The sequence below is a fragment of the Nelumbo nucifera genome, chromosome 6, assembly GCF_055504915.1.
Source record: "Nelumbo nucifera cultivar China Antique chromosome 6, China Antique-T2T, whole genome shotgun sequence".
In the NCBI taxonomy this organism is placed as follows: Eukaryota; Viridiplantae; Streptophyta; class Magnoliopsida; order Proteales; family Nelumbonaceae; genus Nelumbo; species Nelumbo nucifera.
The window spans coordinates 67529269-67551927 of NC_142654.1; the positions used below are offsets into that span (position 1 = coordinate 67529269).

Sequence of the window (22659 nt, forward strand, 5' to 3'; positions counted from 1 at the left end):
TAGTCTTACAGTTCGGGGCCTTTGTATCTATGTGTGTGGTCCTCATTCAAAGGAGATGGTACTATCCATGTTTAATGTACTAGCGTCTGTTTGTTTTAGAAAACACGGCATATTAGCGCTATGTCGGAAAAAATGGTGTTTCAGGAAATAAACATTTGTTTGAAATCGTTTTTCAATAAAAAAATAATGCTCCAAATTATACTTCGAAAATTGAGAAGGTATAGTTTGGAGCAACATTAAATTTGACGTTTTCTGGAGTTATGGCTCGTTGTTGTCCACAAGGCAGTGATATGATACTGAATAATGAGTACCAGTGCTGAAAATGTTTCCTAGAACATTGGTTCCAAACGGAAAAAATTATTGTTACTCCAGAAAACGTCCTACTCAAACAAAAAAAGACACTGTTTTTTTCAAAAAATGATGTTTCCAACCCACACATCAGCAGCACCTTTTTCTGAGAAAATAGGGCTGCAGTATCGATGCCAAACATATACGTAATGTAGCCCATCCATCTAACCCACTGAAAGGAGGTGGTACTCAAAGATTCTTATTATCTCCAAGATCTTTTTGATAGCAATGCAAAAAATTATATATGACGGGGAAGAGACCTCCCACCCAAGACAATTAGAAACGAAATAAAAGCACCCAAAGGAAGGGAAGAGACGTATTAAGCTTTATATCTAGGTGCCATTTGACAGATCTTTGTAGAACGATCTTCCAAAAGCTTAGATAACCAAAAATTGTATTAAGCTTTTAGGATCTTAATTTTAAAGATAAAGATCATTTGGTAAGGGATTTGATCTATTGAGCTTTTAAAAACACGTTAAGAGCCTATTTATTATGTCAAAAAACTAAAAAGCTTCATTTAAAGCTTTTCGAAATTCGATATTTTTAGTCTTTTCGGATCTTTCCACACATGCATCTTCCATAAAATTGGGATCTGCTCTCAAAGAATGTTCCTTACAATAACCTTACAGCTTCATCTCACTGTATATCGGGAACACCTCCCACGAATAATAACATGCAAATACGAAAGATGTTGCTAATGTATGGCTGGAACATGATGTAAGGTCGATGTGAGAAACACCCAATATAATGAGTAGCAGATCCCGACTCCTTGTATTACTAACTTTTGGTTAACAAAGGCAAAAAAACTGGGTTTTGGTGTCTTTCAAACTCAAACTCATGAAAACCCAAAACACCAAAAGACTCACCAAACGCCACCAACTGATCTAAGTTGCTGAAAGTCATACGAGAAGGTACGGTCAGTACAATAAACTAATTTCAGTTTTTTATAATATTTACTTATGGCAACACGACAGCTTTAATTAAGCTATTTAAGTCTCGATTCAAGCCCTCCACGTCACCGTTATTTTATCCTTGCGTATGAGTTATTAACGTAAGTCAATTCTACATTCACATTTGGCTAACTTATTCGAATTATTCACGACCTCAGCCATTCAAATAACCACATCGTTGAAAATAAATTTTGTCAATTGAAAAAACGATGCTATTTAAGGCTGAATTTTATTTGTTTATTTTTTTTTCTACACCACTACACAGCAGAGTTGACGAAATGCCAAAACAAGTATGTAATTAATTCACGGGCCGGATCCGGAACGTTTCAAGGTGAGTATTGAGTAATTAAGCCCTACAACTACGAGTGGGGATCGTCACAAAATTGTTTATTAATTAGTTAGGTGGCAATTGAAAGACTTTTTTTTTAGAAATTTATGATTAAGAAAAACCCTAAAATTAATTAAATATTCAGGATACAAAAGTTTTGGTACATATTTATATAGTTAAAAGCATTTAATTAAAAAAACACATGGAAGTAAAGCAATGAAGGGACAACAGTTTGACAAATATGTTGTTGCTGATATATGAAAAAGAGAAAAGGAACAACACATGAGTTGACAAAACCCACCCTACAAAATAAAATAAAATAAAAATACCTTTTGTTCCATTAGGTGAATTAATTAATTAGTGATGTAGATCGAAAATCATGGGCCTCATGTTGCGCCATACTTGTCACATGGCTAACACTACACTTACTATCTAGAATCCTCCATTAAAGTCAGCTGGAAAGTAGGTAGTTGGGATCCATTGCGCTCCCCTTGTTGTGTCATATTAGGACTTAGGGGTGATCATTTCAGCCCAGTCCGGCTCGGTCTGAAAATTCTGGACTTGGGCCTGGGTTTTGTATTTAGGTTTGATCTGTAAATTTTAGGTCAGATTTGGACTTAATATTTTAATTCCGGGCTAGCTCTAATATATTTAAACTTACGCATTTTCTGTATAATGTATACAAATTATTTTACGTTATATTATATATTTTATATATAAATATTATAACATGATTTGTATAATTTATATTATATAATGTATAAAATAAGTTTATATGCATGTTATGTCATTTAATATAAAATATTATAACTATGTAATGTTTTATATATGAAAAGCATTGGCCCAAAATCAAGCCCAGGCCATGTAGAACTGGGCTAGGGCTTATGTTACAGGCCCGGAACCCTGGTCTAAGCCGGGCCCAGGTCTAAACTATAACCCTTATCATAAGTGCAAAACCAGGCCCGAGCCTGGCCCATGATCATCCCTATGTCATATTCTTCAAATCATCTGATAAGTCAGCACAAAATGTAATTTGTGTATATAAATATAAATGCATGTGTGTATGTATGATATATGTAATAAGTTTAAGTTTAAAAGAAAAACTTTTCTAAATCATAATAACGATATTCTTTTTATACCTAATAACTTTGAAGCTAGAATTAACACGAATTTAGGAACAAAAAACATTTTGTAAAAGCCTCATATTTTGTATTTCTAAATATATACGTATTTGTATCTGGACTCGTTCCAAACTGAACCTTAGGGTTGGGTTAGTATTTCCCCCCAACATTACTCGGCCTGCCTTGCACCCTTGAATAAGGTGTGTTAATTGGACCGGATTTGGCCTAATCTAATCCAGTCCAATATGAATCTATTACAGATAGTTTAGGTGTAATTCAATTCGAAAAATATTTTGGATAAATCCAATTTGATGTTTAGATTGATCAATTTGTTCAAATCCATTGATACTTGTATTCACATCTTTTATCAATGGACCGAATATTGGTTCAGTCCAATCCGTTTCAATGTAAATTTATTATAGATGGACCAGTTCCAATCTAACCCAATCCAGTAAATATTTTTGGACTGTTAAGTTGTGTTAAAGCAAAGTTGATATGATGTATGATGATCTTGGCCTGCCGGCCAATCAAGGGACCAAAGTTCGTTGAGTGGGAAACTGAGAATCAATATTCATAAGATTCGGAGTACGGATACGATGCAGAATTCTGAATTTCAACTCCCACAACTACTCCTTTCCCCTATAAACTACATCCTGTCCGTAAATTTAGTATCAATTCACAGTCACGATGCATTCCCCTGTACTTTGGGCTTAGAAAATTCTGATCTAGGCTGATTGATACTTCTTCTAAGATTTCACCTGCACTCCGTAGTTAATGGAGCCGCATGACAAATTGGAGTTCACATGTGCGCCCCACAATGTCTCACGGCGCATCCCCACGTGTTCTCGGCTGATGATATACAAACAATCTTCCCCCAAAAACAAACGGCACTTTTAAGTTGACCCTTGACTCTCACGCGGTTCGCTAGAAATTAGAAAAACAAACCCCGGCCTCACGCGATCCACACCAATTTATCTGTTGCTCATAACTCGTAACTCTTACCTTACCTAGCGGCGGTTACACGCAGCTTAATCAAGGATCCGTTTGGTTTATAAGAACCATACTTAAAATCTTTTAGAATTTGATTTGGAATCGTCTATTTTCACAGTGTGTTTGGTTTAAATAAGAATTCGAATGACAATTATCAATTAGAATTGGATTCTATTTCCGAGGGAGGGGGAGGGAATAGTCATTCTCTCAGGTCTCAAATGGGGGAATGCCAATCCAGATTCCACTAAGAATGAAAATAAAATTTCAATTCAGTTCCACCAAACAGTTGAAATTAGAATAATTTCATTCCAAATTTCCAATTCCAATTTCAAACCCCTAACCCTACCAACCAAACAGGCCCTAAAACTATTTAGGGGTTACGAACCAAGGGTGAACCTTAGGGATAGGGATTATCAGATGTGGCCTTGACACAGAACCCTTCATTTCCTCTATAATAATACGACCATAACTGTACGGTAAAACTAAAACCCCTTGATTTAGATTGGCACTCATCCACAATCGAAACTGGCGCTCGCCTGGCTCCACCTCAATCAGCTGTGGAGTCTCGTCAGGATTCAGGAGAGGAGGTAGGCTTACGCCTATCTCTTAATTCCGGTCAAGAATCCAAATTGTCAGAGCTGAAGTGAGGCCGCGTTTCATCGTATAATTTGACGACTACCACGTCAAAAACAAAAACCATCAAATCAAACCCCCTGATCAGTTTCACTTTCACCAATTCGTTAATGACGGCTTCGCTGCCGAAGCAAGTCCCCACCTTCCCTCCCCGTCTCCTCCCCTTTTAAACCCTCCCACCTGAGTCCAGAGTTCAGACCACCTCTCCTCGTCCTCCGTCCTCGCTTATCAATAAAAAACTCCCACCCTCTCCCTCTCTCTGTCTTTTGGCTTTCACAGGAATTTTCCCAAACACTTACTGTCTAACCGTCTCGAAGATGGGCTCCTGCTTGTCCTCCGAATCCAGCGATTCCTCTGCTTCCCCAACAGTCAAAGTCATCTCCGCCGACGGCAAGCTCCGCGAGTACGCATCCCCCGTTACGGTATCCCAGGCCCTCGAAGTGGAGACGTCGCCGTGCTTCATCTGCAACTCCGATAAGCTTTTCTACGACTCTCTAATTCCACCCTTGCACCCCGCCCAGCAACTCCAGCCTGGACAGCTCTACTTCGTTCTCCCCCTCACCCGGTTGCACTACCGCCTGACGGCTTCCGACATGGCAGCATTGGCCGTGAAAGCCAGTACTGCCCTCACCCATGAATCAAAGAAAACGGGTAGGAGGGGTAAGAGGATTCGAGTTTCGCCTGCAATTTTTGAGGTGGACGCGAGAGTAGAAGAAGGTGAGGTTGATGATGATTGCAAGAGGTTCCAGAGTAAGGAGGTCAGGGTTTCGAGATATGGGTCTGTTGCTAAGTTACAGAGAAGCGCCTCTAGGCGGGCTAGACTAGCGGTGCGGTCGTTTAAAATGAGGTTGAGCACCATCTATGAAGGCTGCGTACTTGAGTGAAAAAGAAAAAACAAATCTTTGTGTTCTTACAAAGAGAGGGTTTTTTTTTTTTTTAACGTACTAATACCATTAACTTTAATAAGAAATCAAAAATTTCTTGTTCATTAATTTTTTTCTTTTCATTTTTTTTTTCACACCCATTTAGTGAACAGGCCAAAATTGAAATTTTAACAAAGGATGTGCTCCTTTATCAAAATTGGGATCTGCCCTAATCATCCCTTTTGCACTTTGGTTTTAAAGTTTCTTTCTTAATTCATTTGTTTCTCTTCTGCAAACCTCCCCTGGTTTCAATTAGTTACAAAGACCTTCCCTCGGGTTTACCTGATGAGGTATGCTCTCTTTGTTTTCAAACCAGATGATTCTGCCTTGTTTTTGAAACATATTTTCAAAGTTTCAAAAACAATGGTGGTCAAGCTTCCGAACGTCCGGAAGAGAATGGCAGGAGAGAGGAGAAGAGGGGATACGGGAGAGAGAGAGAGAGAAAATGGGGGTTCCTCCCCATTACAATGTTTTGGACCTCCCATTTTCTAGAATCTTTCTAAATTTTATCTTTATCTATTTTGCCCTTCAATTATTATTCTAGCAAATGCTAGTATTTAATTAATTGATGTGAATTAAGTGATCAGTTACTCTGAACTGATCTGGTTTAGCTCGGACTTAAGCTATGCTAATGCATTTATATAAATTTAATTTAATGTCTTATACTCAAAAAAAAAAAAAATCACACAGGGGATATTATTCAGTTAATACTTCATTTAGGCCCCATTCGTTTATCGCTAAGTTGAGGTGGGAAAGTTGACCCATTTTTCCATGTTCTTTTACAAAAACGTGTAAGGTCCACGGAAAATAAAATTTCCCCTAGGTAAGTTTAAAGGCCACTTACGTGGGAAAAATTTATCCACCTCAAAAGTGGGTAAGTTTACTTTTCCATCGTGGGGTGTTTTAGTTAATCGAAAATACCCTGTGTTCTTAATTTAATTTAACGATTAGTGGTGTTAAGATCTTTCTATGATTAGTGGTATTAAGAAAACCTCTAAAAAGGGTAATGTTGGCAATAGTGATTGGTTTGTGATTGATTGGGTTCCTTTTGATATGGCATGGACCTATTACATAGGTTTATAAAACAAAACCTCCACAAAAAACATTCATTTAGGCTAAAAGGGTAATTTTGACAATAGTATAACATATTGACCTCTTACCCAGAAAAGTTGGTGAGACAAAAGAACATGAATAAGTTGGAGTGTAAAATTTACCTGGGTAAGTTTCAGGTAAGTTTCAACTAAAAGAACATGGGTAAATAAACTTTACTGAGTAAATTTTACCCAGAATGGCGATAAACGAATGAGGCCTTAAGCATAAATTACTTATACCTCTCCTAGTCCTAGTTTTCTTTTTAATTTTTTTATTTGGCTTCAAACCTCCCCCCGGTAACAATTAGTTACTAAGACCTTCCCTCATATTTACCTGATGACTTATGCCCTCTTTGACCATGCAATTGGGGGTTTATCCAGGAATAGATAGAACCAATCAAGGTAGAAATAAGTACCATTTTATGAAATTTTTTCAGAGTAATAAAGTATCAAATTTGCCTTTAAAACATATTTTGAAATTCAAAAAATGATCTCATCTATGAGCACTGGATATAGTTTGACCTTCTCAAATTTTACCTATAATTGTTTCTTTCACTTATTTTAAACTTTTTATTCACACTTAAATGTTATAGAAGAATTGTCCGCTGAAGAAATATACCTTTCGGGGTATACTATCCATATAACATGCACAAAAAGTTGGCACAAAAATGACAAAATTGAATTTTGGAAAGTTTTATATAAGATGTCATATATGTTAACACTTCCTCTCACTAAAATTGACAGAAAATGAGTATAAAGATGGAATACGTAATTAACCTCAAACTATATGGGGTGAATAAGTTGATGGATCAATCTAAATCTATCGTTTTAGGGTCTGTTTGGTTTACAGTTGGAATTAGAATTGTAATTGAATTTCTTTGGAATCAGAATCAGAATGGTCTATTCCCTTCACCTGTTTGGTTCAGTCTAAAATTGGATTCAGAATCAGAATTAGAACTGATTGGAATTGATTCTCATTCCCAGAGGAGGGGGAGGGAATGACCATTCCCTCATGGAGGAATGTCATTCCACCAGGATTATGAATGGAATTCCAATTTGACCCAACCAAACAGCTGAAATTGAAATTGACCATTCTGATTCCAATTCCAAACCCCTTTTCCCACAAATCAAACAAACCCTTAGTATTTGAATGAAACCCAAGTAGAGGTAAAAGTAATATTTACCCTTCATATTTATATAGGTTTCCCTGCGTTCCCCTACTTTTTCCTTCAAACCAAACACAGGGTTAGAGTAAAAGGAAACATGTATAAATAGAAATAGTTATTGCTGAAATTTGAATCCTACTCCTACCCTTTCAGTTCTTATCGAAATGAAAAATTCCCACGTACGTGTTGGAATTTGCCATGTAGAAATAGTTATTGCTAAATCTCTACAAGAACCATGCAGGAATCCCTCTCTTTCCAAAAATTCTTTTGGCACTAAGATGGTATTGGGTATCGTAGAATGGGTTTCATATGAGGTAGGCACGAAATTGTAAGCACGTTCAATGAACACTTTGAAAATTTTTTTGATACCTGTCCCTTTAAATACCCTCACCCCACCCTTGAAAAAGATTAATACCCGCTTTTGACAGTTGTCAAAATATTTATCAAGTGCTCATTTAATATAACATGCTTATTTTGATGTGCCTATTAGATTCCGTCCCCGTAGAATGATCACGAGATGTTACGTTTTAAAACACACAACGGTGGCTTAGCACGTTCAGGTTGCCTGTGGTGTAGACCAATCCATGCTATCTCGTGGATGCTATGAAGACTGATCCCATACTTCGCATCTAATGTTTACGAAACGTAAACCCAATTTCTTTTATTGTTGCAACTTCTCTTACAAAGCACTATTGCTGCCCCTTCTTTTTCGCTCGCCTTTATAACTCCGAGCACTACTGCTGCCCCTTCTTCTCCACTTGCCTTTGTAACTCCGACCACCACTGTTTGCTTCACCACTCACTGCCTGCATGCAACTCCGACCACATCTGCACTGAACCACCGACAGTAAGTGCTTCATCTCCATCTACTCTTACCCTTGTTTCATATATTTTTTACAGCTGATGAATACATGCTTCTTCGATTCTTTTGCTCTGTGAATGGTTGCATGTTTATGTATTGCGAGAAACAAAATTTCTCTTCATCTATAGAATTATAAAAGTAATAAACATATATTCTTTTCATCTATAGAAACAAAATTGCTCAATCACTTGCTTCTGCATCTTCAACCATTGCTGCATCGAACCACTGGCGGTAAGTGCTCCTTCTCCATCTTCTACAACTTCAATCATTTCTTTCATTGGTGTTCTTTTTCTGTATTTTTTCTGTACTCTGTCTAACATATTCAAAGAACATGTTAGATATTCAACAAAAGAAAATATTCAAGAAAATACTCAGAAACTAAAGCTTTTGTTTGTATAATAAACTATATATAATTTTAAAACTGACTTGATTTAATGGAACTTGACTTCAGGAGGGGGATGGTAGCAACCTCCTTCAGAATGTAATGCCATACATCGGGTCTAGCATGAAAAGTTTGATTTTCCCTAGCTCAGCAAGGGTGTACTAGCATCCTCCTTCAATATCTTTCCTGTTTATGTCAAGAAGACAAGAGTTATTGTTTGATCATTTGTTAAAAAACACTTAACCTTCTTCATGTGAATCCTGAACATCTATCAACTTGAAGGCTGGAAATTGTGCCGGAAAAGAGAGAATTATGAGGGGGTAGGAATGAAGATGAATCCAGAAATTGACTTTTATTTGTTCAGGAAGAGATAGGATATTCAAGGGTTGGACTTTTGAAGTGCTTAGCCTATGAGCTCTCTAAAAGTACATGAACATGGTGTATTGTTGTGCTGATGCGTTCTATTATTGGGACAGGTGGATGAATCCATTGACCACCTGTACATTCATTGTCTGGCTGCTTGGTCAATCTGGCTTCATTTTATTAAAGTTGCTGGGGCTAGTTGGGCGATGTCAGGCTCGGTAAAGGATGTGCTCTGTAGTTGGTGCCTCCCAGGTCTTTCCAAGTTTGCGTTTTGAAGTCAATTCTTGTTGTGGTAATTGGGTCTATCTGGGGGGAAAGGAACAATACACTGTTCAATAACAAAAGGACAAGCTCTGATGAGTTGTTTTGACCTTACTCTTTGTAGATTGGGTTCTTGGGTTTCAGCTATAAATTACTTCAGAAATCAGATTGTGTTATTGATTCTCAACTCTTTAAGTTTATGGGATTTATGATTTGCTTGTCCCAGATGGGATTGGCTTTTGCTTCCCCACCCGAGTGTATTATTTTATTAATAAAAATATTAAGTTTCAAATATTATTTGATTTTATTAATTATTATAGTTACTATTTTATTAATTATTAAATTTTGAATATTATTTTGTTAATATTAATTATTATTAATTAATGTTAATATTATTTTATAATTATTAAGTTTTGAATATTACTTTTATTAATATTAATTGTTATTGATATTATTACTTATTATTAAATGTTATTAATATTGTTGTTAATATTATCAAATATCATTAATGTTACTACTCATTTATTATTAATATTAATATTATTACGTGTCATTTAATATTATTAATTATTAAAATTCTTAGCAATTTACTATTATTATTATATTGTGTATATTACAAAAAAATAAAATATTATTTTTAATGATTAATGGCATAGGTTATCTTAAATGTTGTAGTTGAGATGCATGGAATCAAACACAAGGTGTGGATTGAAATGCACTACACCTTGTAGAACGCCCATAGAGGTGTGGTGTGGATTGGTCTACACATTTTTGTCCACAATTTCTCATCTACGTTACAAAACACTCCCTAAATCTCCACAAGAATTTGTTTTGGTTTAAGTAACGTGTTCAATCAATTACTAAGCTATGGAAGGGAGCTGAATTCATGTTTGATCCTATACCAAGTATAAACACAAAACAGCTGAACCTGAAAATACATTTTCCCAAAGAGACAACAAAGGAAACTACCGAGATGAGTTCAACCGGACCACCCCATTCAACAATGGTTGAAGTTTGGCTGGTTACTACTTGAGCCCTATGCTAGTACTTTTCATAAAAGTGCTTCTATAAGAGTACTTTTGTAAAAGTACTTTGGTAAAAGTTCTTTTGTAAAAGTACTTTTATACAAGTTTTTTCATAAAATTACTTTTATAAAAGTACTTTCGTAAAAGTGATTTTGTAAAAGTGCTTTCAAAAAAATACTTTTATAAAAATACTTTCGTAAAAGTACTTTTGTAAAAGTGCTTTCATAGAACATAAAAGTACTTTCATAAAAATGCTTTCGTAAGAATACTTTACTTTCGTAAAATTGTTTTTGTATAAGGGTTATAATTAGTATTCTAAAAATTCAGTGTAGACAATTATGGGAGAAACAAATTGAATAAGTGCTTATTGTATGAGCACTTAAAATAAAGCTGGAAATTTGGATTTAAAAATAAGCCTTTATTTCAAGCTTATTTCCCAAACACTAATAAGTACTTAATGGTGTGGTTCCCGCCCAAATAAGCAATTATTTCCAATAAGCACTTTCAAACATGGCCTTAGCTTGTTGGAGCATTGTTCCTTTTGTAGGGTATAGAAAAACCCAAGGCTCTCATTTCATGAGAGGTGAGAGCTCTCAGGTCATAAAAGTGGGATCCAAGAAAAGCGTTGTGCTCATGCATGCCAATACAAAGGGGTTGTGTAGTGGAGTTCAGATCGCTTATCATAATACGGTGTTGGTTACTTTCTTCTACCCGCACATTACGAACATCTCTTATAGTTTATATCATTAATATTCTTAAAATATAGCTGGTTGAACGTGAGCAGCAATATGTATTGTGGTCAGCAGATCCTGACTCGTATAATCACAGTTCATTATCTTGTCATATATAGAATGAAGTTCAATGCACGAATAGTGCTCCCACATAGTTTAGCACATTTACCATATTGAAAACAGAGTTTTAATAAAATTAAAAAGGGGGGCCACTTCAAATGGATTTGGGTCTTGGAAAAAAGATTCCCACATAAATCCAAAATCAAATAAGGATTTTCAAGATTATTAAATTTCTCTAAAATTCTGATATGCCGTTGCTTCTCCTGAGATTCCATTTTCTGGCATCTCTTCAATTGATGCAGCATTGTAGAGGAATAGTTCCTCTCCTGTATCTCGACTCTCCCTACCTCCCTAAATGATCGCCCCACACACCTCCCTACATCACCCTTACGGATTTTGTCTAATCCGATCCAGTTCAATGTAAATCTATTATAAATGCACTGGGCCTAATTCAATCCAATGAATATTTTAGATCGATCCAATTTAATGTTTGTACCATCTAATCTGTTCAAATTCGTTTTGATTTAGATTGTTTTCAATCTAAATCTAGTTCGTTGACACCTATATTCTTATATTATATCAATGGACTAAATATTGGCTTAATCCAATCTAATATAAATTTATTACGAATGGACCAGGTCCAATCCAATCTAATAAATATTTTGGACTAAATTAATCCAATCCAATATGTCTTGTTGGTTCGTTCAATCCATCCAAATTCATTTTGGACAGGACGGGGTTCAATCCAAAACCAGTCCATTAACACCCGTACCCACCCTATCAAAACATTTCAGACATGCTTTTTCATGGATTTTTATTTTTGTAAGCAATTGCAGCTCCCTATTGTCTGTTCAGATATCTGTGTTTTCTGAATGCGGTCATTAGTCATGGCCAAAGGGGGGTTGGGTTTTAACAAAAAATTAATGTCACAACTTATACAAATTTTGACAGATTGTTAATGAAGGGAAGGTCATTGTCTGATGACATCAACCATTAGGGGAGGTGGGAAGTTTCAGTATATACAGTAAATATCAAGAGAAGTTTAAGCCTTTTACCCAAATAAAAAGTAAAAAAAAAATAGAGATTTTAGACTGAATTTAAAGAAACCTCAAGTTATATTTAGAACACTGAAGCTTCTCTATTAGAAATGATTAATCAACTCCAATAAAACTTGCTTAAGAGCCTGCAATAAAAAATTGCTTCCAATGTTCAACGAATCATCCAGATTATAGAGTCCATACCACTAGCCAAGCATAGATCAAATCAAATAAAGAATTAGAGATAGAATGTTTAATGTTAGAAACTTTCAAAATGTAGAACGTTGGCTTGAATCTTCAACAGGCAAGACCATTCGGTCAGAGAAAATAGCGTTCTCTTGATCTCTTCAGCTACCTTCGTTTCTCGAAGTCTCAAGTCTCAAGTTTCAACCTTTCGTCAGTCTCTCAGTCTCCATAGTCCTCAAGCATAGATCGATGGGATCTCTCTCCATCTCAATCTCAACTTAGGGTTTTCGATCTTATGTTTTGAGTCTTTTTGACAGTTCTGTACGTCCTGTTTTTAGAAAGCAGTTTTGTCCATTATTATTAGTTTCAAAGGTCCAAATTATATTTTGGATATCGAATGCTTGAGATTGAGTTGAGAAATTGAAAAAAAAAAAGGGTCTAATATTCTATATATTTCTAATTTTAGTGAAAGAGTTTGACCTGGGACTGTTTACACTAAAACCACTAGCCTTTCAAAACCATCTGGGTTTCATTGGTCCAGATAATATTTTGGATAATGGACACTTGAGATTGAGTTGAGAAATAAAAGAAAAAAAGGGATAATTATTTATATATATATATATATATATATATATATATATATATCTTTTAAACTATTTATATGTATCTTAAACTTTCAAAAACAGCTTATATATACCTTAATCATTTTTTAACGTTTTAAAAGACTGGGTTATCCTTAGTTGTTAATTAAATTTTCAATGCATCTCATTCTCTCTTCTCTTTTTCTTATTTTCTTTTTTACTTTCTATGTTTTTCTTCTTCTCTGCCATGAAACACCACGGGAAGTCTTTTTTTTTTTTTTCTTTTCTTTCTTTTTTATGTTTTTCCTTAGGCTGTGTTTGGTTTGAAGGAAACAGTAGAAAAAGGAAGGGAAAGGTGGGAAAACCTTTACAAACCTTGTACAGGTTTTCCTACCCTTTTCTTCCTTTCCCTACCTTTTCATTCAAACCAAACATAGAAATTTGAGATTTCCTTGGAGAAAAAGAGAAAGAATCACATAAAATTGATTCCAGAAGCAAAAGTCATAGAAATTTGAGATTTCCCTATATTACACTCACCACCAAAACGGTCCAGTGGAATGCATCATGCCTTTTTTTTTTTCCATTGACGCAATCAATATTGGGCCTTCAACCACATTAGGATTGCAATTTGCAAGCAAGTTTTAAGAGGAAAATTGTAGGAAACCTAACTATGATTCAAACCTCACCTGTCTCGGCTCTCTTGCACCCCATTGATCATCCCTCACCCACAAGACGAGCCACACCAGCAGCTAGGGTTGTGAATTGGACCAGATTTGGTCGATCCAATATGAGTCCATTATAAATGGATCAGGTCCAATCCAATCCCATGAATACTTTAGACCACTGTTGTGAAAGAAAGAATGTTGAAATGATAAAAAACCACTGACCCAGATGGTTGAACCACTAAACTGTTCAACTCAGACAGTGGTTTGTGGTTTTAATAAAAATTTATTTAATTTTTTAAGATCATTAATGGAAAAAGAAAGGGAGATTGAGATGGGGGGACTAAGATGATTTCATCACTTAGATCTGTGAGAGAGAGAGATGGGATCTAAGATCAGCAAAAGAATCATTGGTGTCGCCAGTGAACACCGTCGTCGTCATCATCACTGATGAATGTCGCCTCCCCCTCCTCCTCCTTCTTCTTTCCTTCCTTCCATATTTCTTTCCCTCCTTTCCTCTTCTTTACTTTCTTTCTTTTCCGTTTTTCTTTCTTAATTTCCTTTTTTTTTCTTGTTTTCTTCAGCCAACAGCCATTTTCTCTCTTCTCATAAAAGAAGAGAGAGCATAACTATATACATGATATCTACCCTAATATTCCAATCTGAGGGCCGAACTGCTTGAACCGTTGGACCTGAATGGTTGAAACGCTGAGCCAGAAACCAGTGGTGATCGAAAGCGATTCAATTTATAGGTCGGTTTTTAAAACCTTGCTTTGAACCATTTTGGATCGCTCCGATTTAATGTTTAATTAGACTGTTCAATCTATTGAGATTGGTTTTATACTTAGATTTGTTTCAATCTCCGTTTCTTTGATAGATTAAGAGAAATTAAAATTATGGGAGATTACAAAAGGTTAGTTCCATCCAGCTGGGACTATTTTGCCATTAACAAAATATGTCAAGAGTATTTTGCCTTTTGGGCGGCAGTTGAGTTAGCAAAAAGGGTTGCTCCCTAAGTCTAAATAAAATATTTACAGCACCCAAGTGTTTAACTTGACTAATGATTCTGTCAAGATGAGGCTTGAGACGCTAGTCAAAAACCTGCTCCAAATTGCCTTGGAGAGCATCATCAACTAGGCCTTTTGCATCCGTGAAGGTAGTTATGCTGGTCCAATCATTCTTTTTCGCTAAAAACAGACTTTTAAGAACCGCTTCCCATATAGGGCTGCAAACATAATCAACTCTGTTACCCAGAACACACAAAAATTTGAAGTTATTATCATATGATCCTTGATTGTTGCTCCATCACAGATTATGTAAATGGCATCGTCTGCTGAGTAGGAGTAGTTAACCTTTGGGGTCCATGAGACATTCTTTATTTCATTTCTGAAGATGGCACTATTGCTGGCTGGCTGTCCAGATGAGGTATCATGCCATAGCAAGCCATGAAAGAACTTGGTCTAGCAGACCAAAATTTATTATTAATCTTATTCTCTTTCCAAATAAGTCACAGTATCATAAAAGGATTGAATGTTCACAGGAAAGGAAATAGACCAACGACTAGGGACTAGCATTGTGGCACTGTAAGAAGAGGTGCATTAGCATTAATTGTGTTCTTTACTGGACTCTGTCACACAAAGGAGCAATTGCATTGATTAGTTACTCCTCTCCTCGACGGAATTTTGGGGACACTCTTAAGCTTCCAGGCAAGTACAGAGATATTTTGTAATAGCTTTTTGTTTCAATGCATCCCGGGCTCATTGACACTTGTATTCTCATCTTCTATCAATAGATTTGATATATTATTTCAATGTGAGCTTAATCCAATCCACTGTGGATGGATTGGTTCAAATTAATATGTTTTATCCGTCCATCCAATCCATTCAAATTGATTTTAATTTGACACTCCTACCAGTAGCATTTAAGGGGAGTTGATTTCAAATTTTCTGACATATATAGGTTAGAAATAAAAAACAAATTAATCCATTGTTAATCAATCAATCCCGACCAAGCAAGCAGGTGAATCAAGTCTAGCATTGAGTAAACTAAGATATTATGTTTCTTATCAAAAACATTTGGCTCTTCTGTAAGTCTCTTGTTTTCCAGTTTATTTGGGTGGCTAGTCAGGCAGATTCAGCTGCGCATTAACTTGCTATGATGGGTTCCAAGGTATGTTTTCAGTTGGAAGATCTTTTTCCAGTTTGTTTGGCTCTCTGATGTTTTAAAAGATGATCATGTCGTTGGTACTTGTGTTTAGTCTTTTGTGTGTTCTTTGTGGGGTTGTTGTGTGCTTGCAGTTCTGCTGTCTTGTTGCTCCTGTGTGTTATGTTATGTTTCTTCACTTGTAGTTGGTTCCTCTTGCTTTAATGAAAAGTCGTTTTACCAAAGAAAAAAAAGAACTTCCAATTTAACTACAGCGCCCCAAGTGACACTTCTCCGTAAGTCATTTACTTGGATAAATGCATTTATTTGGACAAGTGTTTCTTAACAAACATTTATCCATTAATTAATGTTCTTTTATTCCTTAGAAAAATTTATATAATGATCATTTTATTAAAAAAATGCAATATTATTGAAGAGATATAATATTAACCCCATCACATATCAGCAAATTTCTGACTGGGCGGATAAGTGAAAGTCTCGTCAGGGTATTACTTGCCCAGGAATTTTTCTTTTTTGTGAAACTAGAGGTGTTTGTTATACAGTTCAAACTGCAAAACAATTTGCAGTTTGGTTTGGTTTCAGAATTTTCTAAATTGTGGTTTGCACTTTCAGTTTGGTGCATTGAATTTTATAAATCGAACCAAATTATAAACTATAAACCAAAATTATATATATACATATATAGATATTATTTATAATATATGTAAACGGAATGTGTAAAATTATAAATATATAATGAACTCTTTATTTTATAATAAAATAATAAATAAAAATTTTAAGTTTTAATTTTTAGGGGAGCTATTTAGGCTTTCAAATTGGGTTAAGCCCAAAAGAATCAAAGAATGGTCCAAAGTCCCCAAACCATATTAAAAACTGCACCAAATCATAATAAAATGGTTTAATTTAGTTTGATTTCCAAACCAAAATGGTTTGATTCGATTTAAAAACTCTTCAAACCGTAATTTACCGATTTGGTCCGAGATCTTCTCCAAACCGCACTGAATCGCACCATGAACACCCACCCCCTACGTTAAACCCACCAATTTACCCATCCAAGGCCTATATGTTACCAATTGAAAGTTCTGATGACCCTTTTACAGTACTGGTCACATATGGATGAATGTAGAAAGCTGCACTCAGTCTATAGAGAGAAGTAAATATATAGAAACTTAAAAAATAAATTAAATGCACAAAATCATCAGAATCAGCAGATTGATTAATTGAACAGAACAAATTGGGAAAAGGAAGGGTGAGTTATGTTGAAAAGGATCCCAACTTGGGTTTTATATAAGTAGCAATGGCAACAAAATTGCTTTTAACAGATTAGACTACTAAATCTTTAGGAGTATCAAACAAGACTCCTAGAAGACATACTTTAATAATGTTGCATTTCGTGTCCGACATACGTGTCCCCTTATTTGTTTTGTCGTGGAGAAATATTGCCAACTATATATATATCACTATTCTTACCTTTTAGCTCATTTAATGATCATTAGAAAGCCAGGTAAAATAACATACTTATTGATGAAATAGTATCTGATGCTCTAATCTGGACAAGAGTTTAATTCCAAGGGCCAAGTGGGCTTCTTCTAAACAGGATTCAAGTTTTAGCTTTCTATGGGTCGGTTTGGTTTACAAGAATAGAGGTCTATAATGGAAATTGAAATGGTCAATTCTGATTTTAATTCTCTGGTTGTGTGAAATTAGAATTCTATTCTCATTCTTAGTGAAATGATATTTTCCCATTTGAGGAAATGGTCATTCCATTCTAATTAATTTAGATTTTGATCAGGGATGGTAATTTTGCGGGATTTTTTGGGCATCCAACCCGTTCTGACCCTAATAGGACCTGTTTATCAAAACCCTATAGAGTTTGGGATTTTAGAGTAAAACCCTATACGATTGGGGACGGGTTTGGGTTTTGACTTTAGGGTATCCAATACCCGATACCTAGGATGCATAAATATGAACCTATTATATTATATATCATACACAAATTTATAAATTTCAAATACTAAGATAAGTATTCTATTCTTAATATTTTATTTGTATAAATTTCTTGGGATTAAAATCATCCTTTGATGTAAATTTGGATTTGATAGATTATTTATTTCATTTAGTTATAAAATGCTAATTTTAAATATTATTTCTTTTAATTTTTAATTGGAATTGTTAATCATATACATGTATTGATTGTTATGATGAACACAAAAGTTAATAAAATCAATTTTATTTCATTAAATAACACAAAAGGTGAGATGGCTTAGTAGATTAAAGTAGTGTTAAGAGGTTTGGCGCTATCATTAATTGATTAGGGTTCAAGTCACACTATAGGCATTAAGATACTTTTTTTAGTAGAAAACAATTGGTCAAGGGGTTTAATGGGTTTGGGAAATTGAAAAAAAAAGTTAAACGAATTTGAAATCAAAAATAATAGGTAGAGCAATTTGCATGAATACCCTACCCGTTGCCATTCCTAAATCTGATCCCTAAATGGACCCTAACTATCAATATTAATAAATGAGGGGAAGGGGATTCAAGCTTGTGTAGTGAAATTTGGTTAGGGCGAGACATGGTGGGGAGCATGTGGGTCAAGTTGAATTTGGCTGGTTCATGGAAGGAAAGAGAGGGGGAGCATGGGGGTAGTGAAAAACTGAGCCACGTTACCCATGTAATCATGTGAAGTTTGAGATTCTCTCAGAGACATGGGCAGGTGGCTTGGCCATCTACCATGAGAAGTAGCTTTACCAGTTTCTTTCATCATGTGGGTCTACTTAGCTAAGTAACCAGTAAGCATACCAATTAAGTACCTCAAAGATTTCTACATTATTGTCTGGCCTTCCCCCTTGCTTCTCATGGCTGCAAGTTAAGACAGACACTAAGACGTTTGTTGGGATTGAATTTTGATTGCATGATTCGGAAGCCATAAGTTAAACTTGTGTTCCATACTCTGCTCTGCTGTCTTGTTTTCGGGCCATAAATTAAACCTGCACAACTACATGATTCTAAATATCGTTAGTGGCCGATACACCGGATGGGGCATGTTAGACATTTCATTTTTTCCTTTTTTATTTTAATTAATCTATTGAAGGGGTCAGTTTAAGGCCTGCCTACCCTGAAATAGGTCGAACCCCAAAGCTTATTCAAAAGTAAGTATTGATAAATTACCGATATGATATATATTGGCTAATACAGGTTAATACGTTACAAAATTTCGATCCTTGAATGCCAACAATTTTCACATCTCACTCATTTTAGAAGATGAGAATTTTACACATATAAATGGTAGTTGATAGAAGAGACTACCTAGGTATGACTTTTACTTAACAGCATCGACCAGGGCTAGTCATAGGCATATAGCTAGTCAAGTTAGTAAAATGAGAAAAAGAAAACCAACATTCCTCTACTCTACTTTCCAAATATTACATTTGCTTTTGTAGCCTCATTTTAATTCATTCTATTAATTAAATATAGATTCCTACCAAGTGGGTGAAATTAAGGTTGAATGATGAAATCGCACACCAAAGTCTGAAATCAAGAAAGAAAATCAGAGGCCCGAGGAGTTGTTCCCCAAATAGATACTTCAACGCTCAAGTTAGTGAAACGAAGGGTATGAGGTCGGACTGAGCAGGTAAGAAAAGCACTGGTCCGAGCAGAAGAAGCAAAGTAAGAGTCTAAAGATTCAAAAGTCCCTTACCCTGAGCAGAGGTTTCCTATTTACAGCTAGAGATCCGTGTCCTATTCAGATGAGGCTTCTGGGGTTGTCGGGATGAAGTTGCACGTCGAGGTCTTTGGGATGAATCATCATCCCCAACAGGATTACCTTTCTTGTCTATAGGGATCCATTCTGCGTGATGTCGACATGGCTAAGACGATAAGATGGCCGCGGAGATTACACATAACATACGTGACCAACTCAACCATAACCCAAACACTAACATTACACAATAAAATGTTATCAATTAATGTAGTTAAGTATACTTCAACCAAATTTGTTGTACGTCGTCTAATGGTGGTGGAATTTGATATGAAACTAAAGTAATTGAGTATATATAAAGACGATGCATTGCTCATGAATAATTGAAGGGTTTCGCAGAGATCGGGAAGAAAGTGTCTAGAATATGTGGATGGAACAAGCTGGAGTGGAGTGGAGGGGTTTCTAGAACATAATCATACGTACATTTAAGCTCTTTAATCCACATGCATTGGCTACACCGCGCATTATGGGGATATGCTGATCAATGTTGCTGGTAAGAGAAAATCAGAAACTGTTAAACCCATTATTGAAAATTTCTCGAAGCAATGAATTTTATATGACAGATCTTCAACAATTCAGCAAACATGTTTGATATAGAAATTCATATATACACAATTAATGTAGCTAGATAAAGTTGCGAGTTTCAGATGAAACTTGTCCAAAAGGTGGAGGAATGTTAGGAAAGTAATCGATAAATGGGATCTTTAAATCTTCCCGCTACAAATTCTGCTCAACAAAATCCTACATAGAGCATTATGTGCAATCCAATCCACCACTTGATTTGTTAGATATTGATGCTTTTTTTTGATGATATTCTCCAATCTCCACAAGGGTTTTACCGTTTTTCTGAGACAATCGATGACAAGCTTTGAGTCACTTTTAATATACTAAAGTGTATTAATCTTATATGCGTAATGGTGTGGTATACCAGAAGACTAAATATCCTATATATTGTAAGCAGGGTAATTAGATAACATAAATTCAGTAAAATGGATTTTGTAATTTATAATTTAAAAGAAATACACATGGTACGGAGTATCAGGTATTTCGATATCATAGAATATTTTTCTTTAGTTTTTTTACTCAAAATTGGTCAAGGATCGGTTTTAGGCTTACCAATCTACCACATGAAATTCCTAAAATCTCAAACCCTCTCAATGACTTGTGGACGCCCGATATGAAGAATATCATATCAATACTTTGAACCTCTTATAAACTTAGATTTTGATTAAATAGCGGGGCATTGGCCAAAGCACAAGCAATATATTCCAGCTAAAATGTCTTAGATGTGTGCTTCTTGTTCTTGTAAAGGGAAAGAAGTCCTATCTAATTTAGACCAATGGCATTTTTTGAGAAATTTATGTTAAAACCTATGACTCATTATTACCATTTAGACAAGTGATTTCGTTTTCTACAAAGCTAGACATGTGGGAATTTCTCAGAAATTTTTATTAAAGTTCGCAACCCACTATCAAGTTATCTGCACCATTTAGACATGTGGCCTTCTCATTTTTCTGTAAAACTAAACACATGACATTTTTGGAGAAGTTGTTGCTAAAACCTACAACCCACTACTACCATTTAGACAGACACGTGGCATCCTATTAATTCAAGAAATAAGATAAAAAATGGGGTAGTTTCACTCCTAAACATTCTTAACATATAGTTATTTATTAGTTTAACACATGTTTATCCATAATTTATTAAATACAAATGGTGGGACCCATTAAAAGATTACCATAAACCCATGAATATTTTTTTTCAAAAAGAAAATACTTTATTAGTTACAAACTTAAACTTTTAGGAATAAACTTAATTTAACTTTTAAAAATAAATAACTCAAAATAGATCTATTAGATAAATAGTAAATACCAAATAAAGTGGATTATTGTTTATGAATAAGATCTCATTTAATATCTTAAGTTAAATGAAAAAATATAAATTAATAATGGTTTTCAAATAAAATAAGTCAGAATATATTGTCAATTACAAAGACGCAAGACCCATATTAGTTTTTTTTTTAATTTAATTTTTGATAACTAAATAGTAAACTTCAAACTAAATTATACACACATCTAGTTATCCTACTAGATTTACCACGTGGCACAGTTTAATGTATTCTATTACCGCCTCCAAATTTAGAAAGAAGTTGGCTTTTATTAACTGCATTCCAAGGGCAATAAACTGATCAGTCCCATGGCTGATTTGGCAAGATTAATTGTTGCAGAGGCTTACGTCCAATATTTAATCCCGCCTACACCTGGCGAGTTCTGTTTTAGAAGTTGAATGCATCTTTCTCAATTTGAGAGAAGAGCTCAAAACCTTGTATCAATCTCATGGAGCAGAATAATCAATTGGCAATCAAACCTATCGATTTGGTCTAAGGAGAACTTACTAAATGAGACTGCAACAGGGACTACCCTCACCAAATATCGATCTTTTCATTTTTAATGTTCTTTCTGGTTCAATTAGTTGGGGAAGAGGAAATGAGTTCAATCCTAAGATGATCATCTTCATCTTCATCTTCATTTTAACAAGTAGTTTAATACTTGTTGCAGGGTTAATAGATACAAGACCACCCAAATCTTGATCGATGTATTCCTTTTCCATTCTCTTGTCTTATTATCACAATTCAAGGGCACTGTTCCCTTCACTGTAAACGAAATCTCCTTATCAATCCTCCTGTTTTGTAAGAGGAGAGAGAGAGGACCACTTTATCTGGTGCTTTCCATGGACTAGACTGGTTAAAGGGGATTCTATTTGTTACCACTAACTTTTTTTTCTTCTTTCTTTCTTGGTCTTCATAATTTCATTGTCAGACAAGGAATCACACGCGTCAAGCTAGATGCCGTGCCTATTTTCATACTAACAGACTAACAAACAAAGTTTGGGTAGTGACAGGAAAGCAGAGATGTCCCAAAATTGGAGGTCTCTGAGGCCCATGTGTCAACCTTATAAGCTGTGTCTCACATCATAGAATGATACTTTGTTCCAATGCCTTCCTAGAGAAGCGGCAAAGGGCCAGCAGTGTGTGTCTTCA

The 22659-nt window shown here is 35.3% G+C and overlaps 1 protein-coding gene and 1 long non-coding RNA gene across 2 annotated transcripts; both read left to right on the forward strand.

Annotated features, from left to right (window-relative positions):
• Positions 1-4687: 4687 nt before the first annotated feature.
• LOC104606896 (uncharacterized) lies at positions 4688-5254 on the forward strand. Its single transcript, XM_010272312.3, has one exon. The coding sequence runs from the start codon at positions 4688-4690 to the stop codon at positions 5252-5254; it is 567 nt and encodes a 188-aa protein (XP_010270614.1).
• A 2849-nt stretch (positions 5255-8103) lies between these two features.
• LOC148791162 (uncharacterized) lies at positions 8104-9724 on the forward strand. Its single transcript, XR_016077976.1, has 3 exons — positions 8104-8396; positions 8580-8642; positions 9270-9724. It is a non-coding gene; the product is annotated as an uncharacterized LOC148791162 (long non-coding RNA).
• The last annotated feature ends 12935 nt before the right edge of the window (positions 9725-22659 follow it).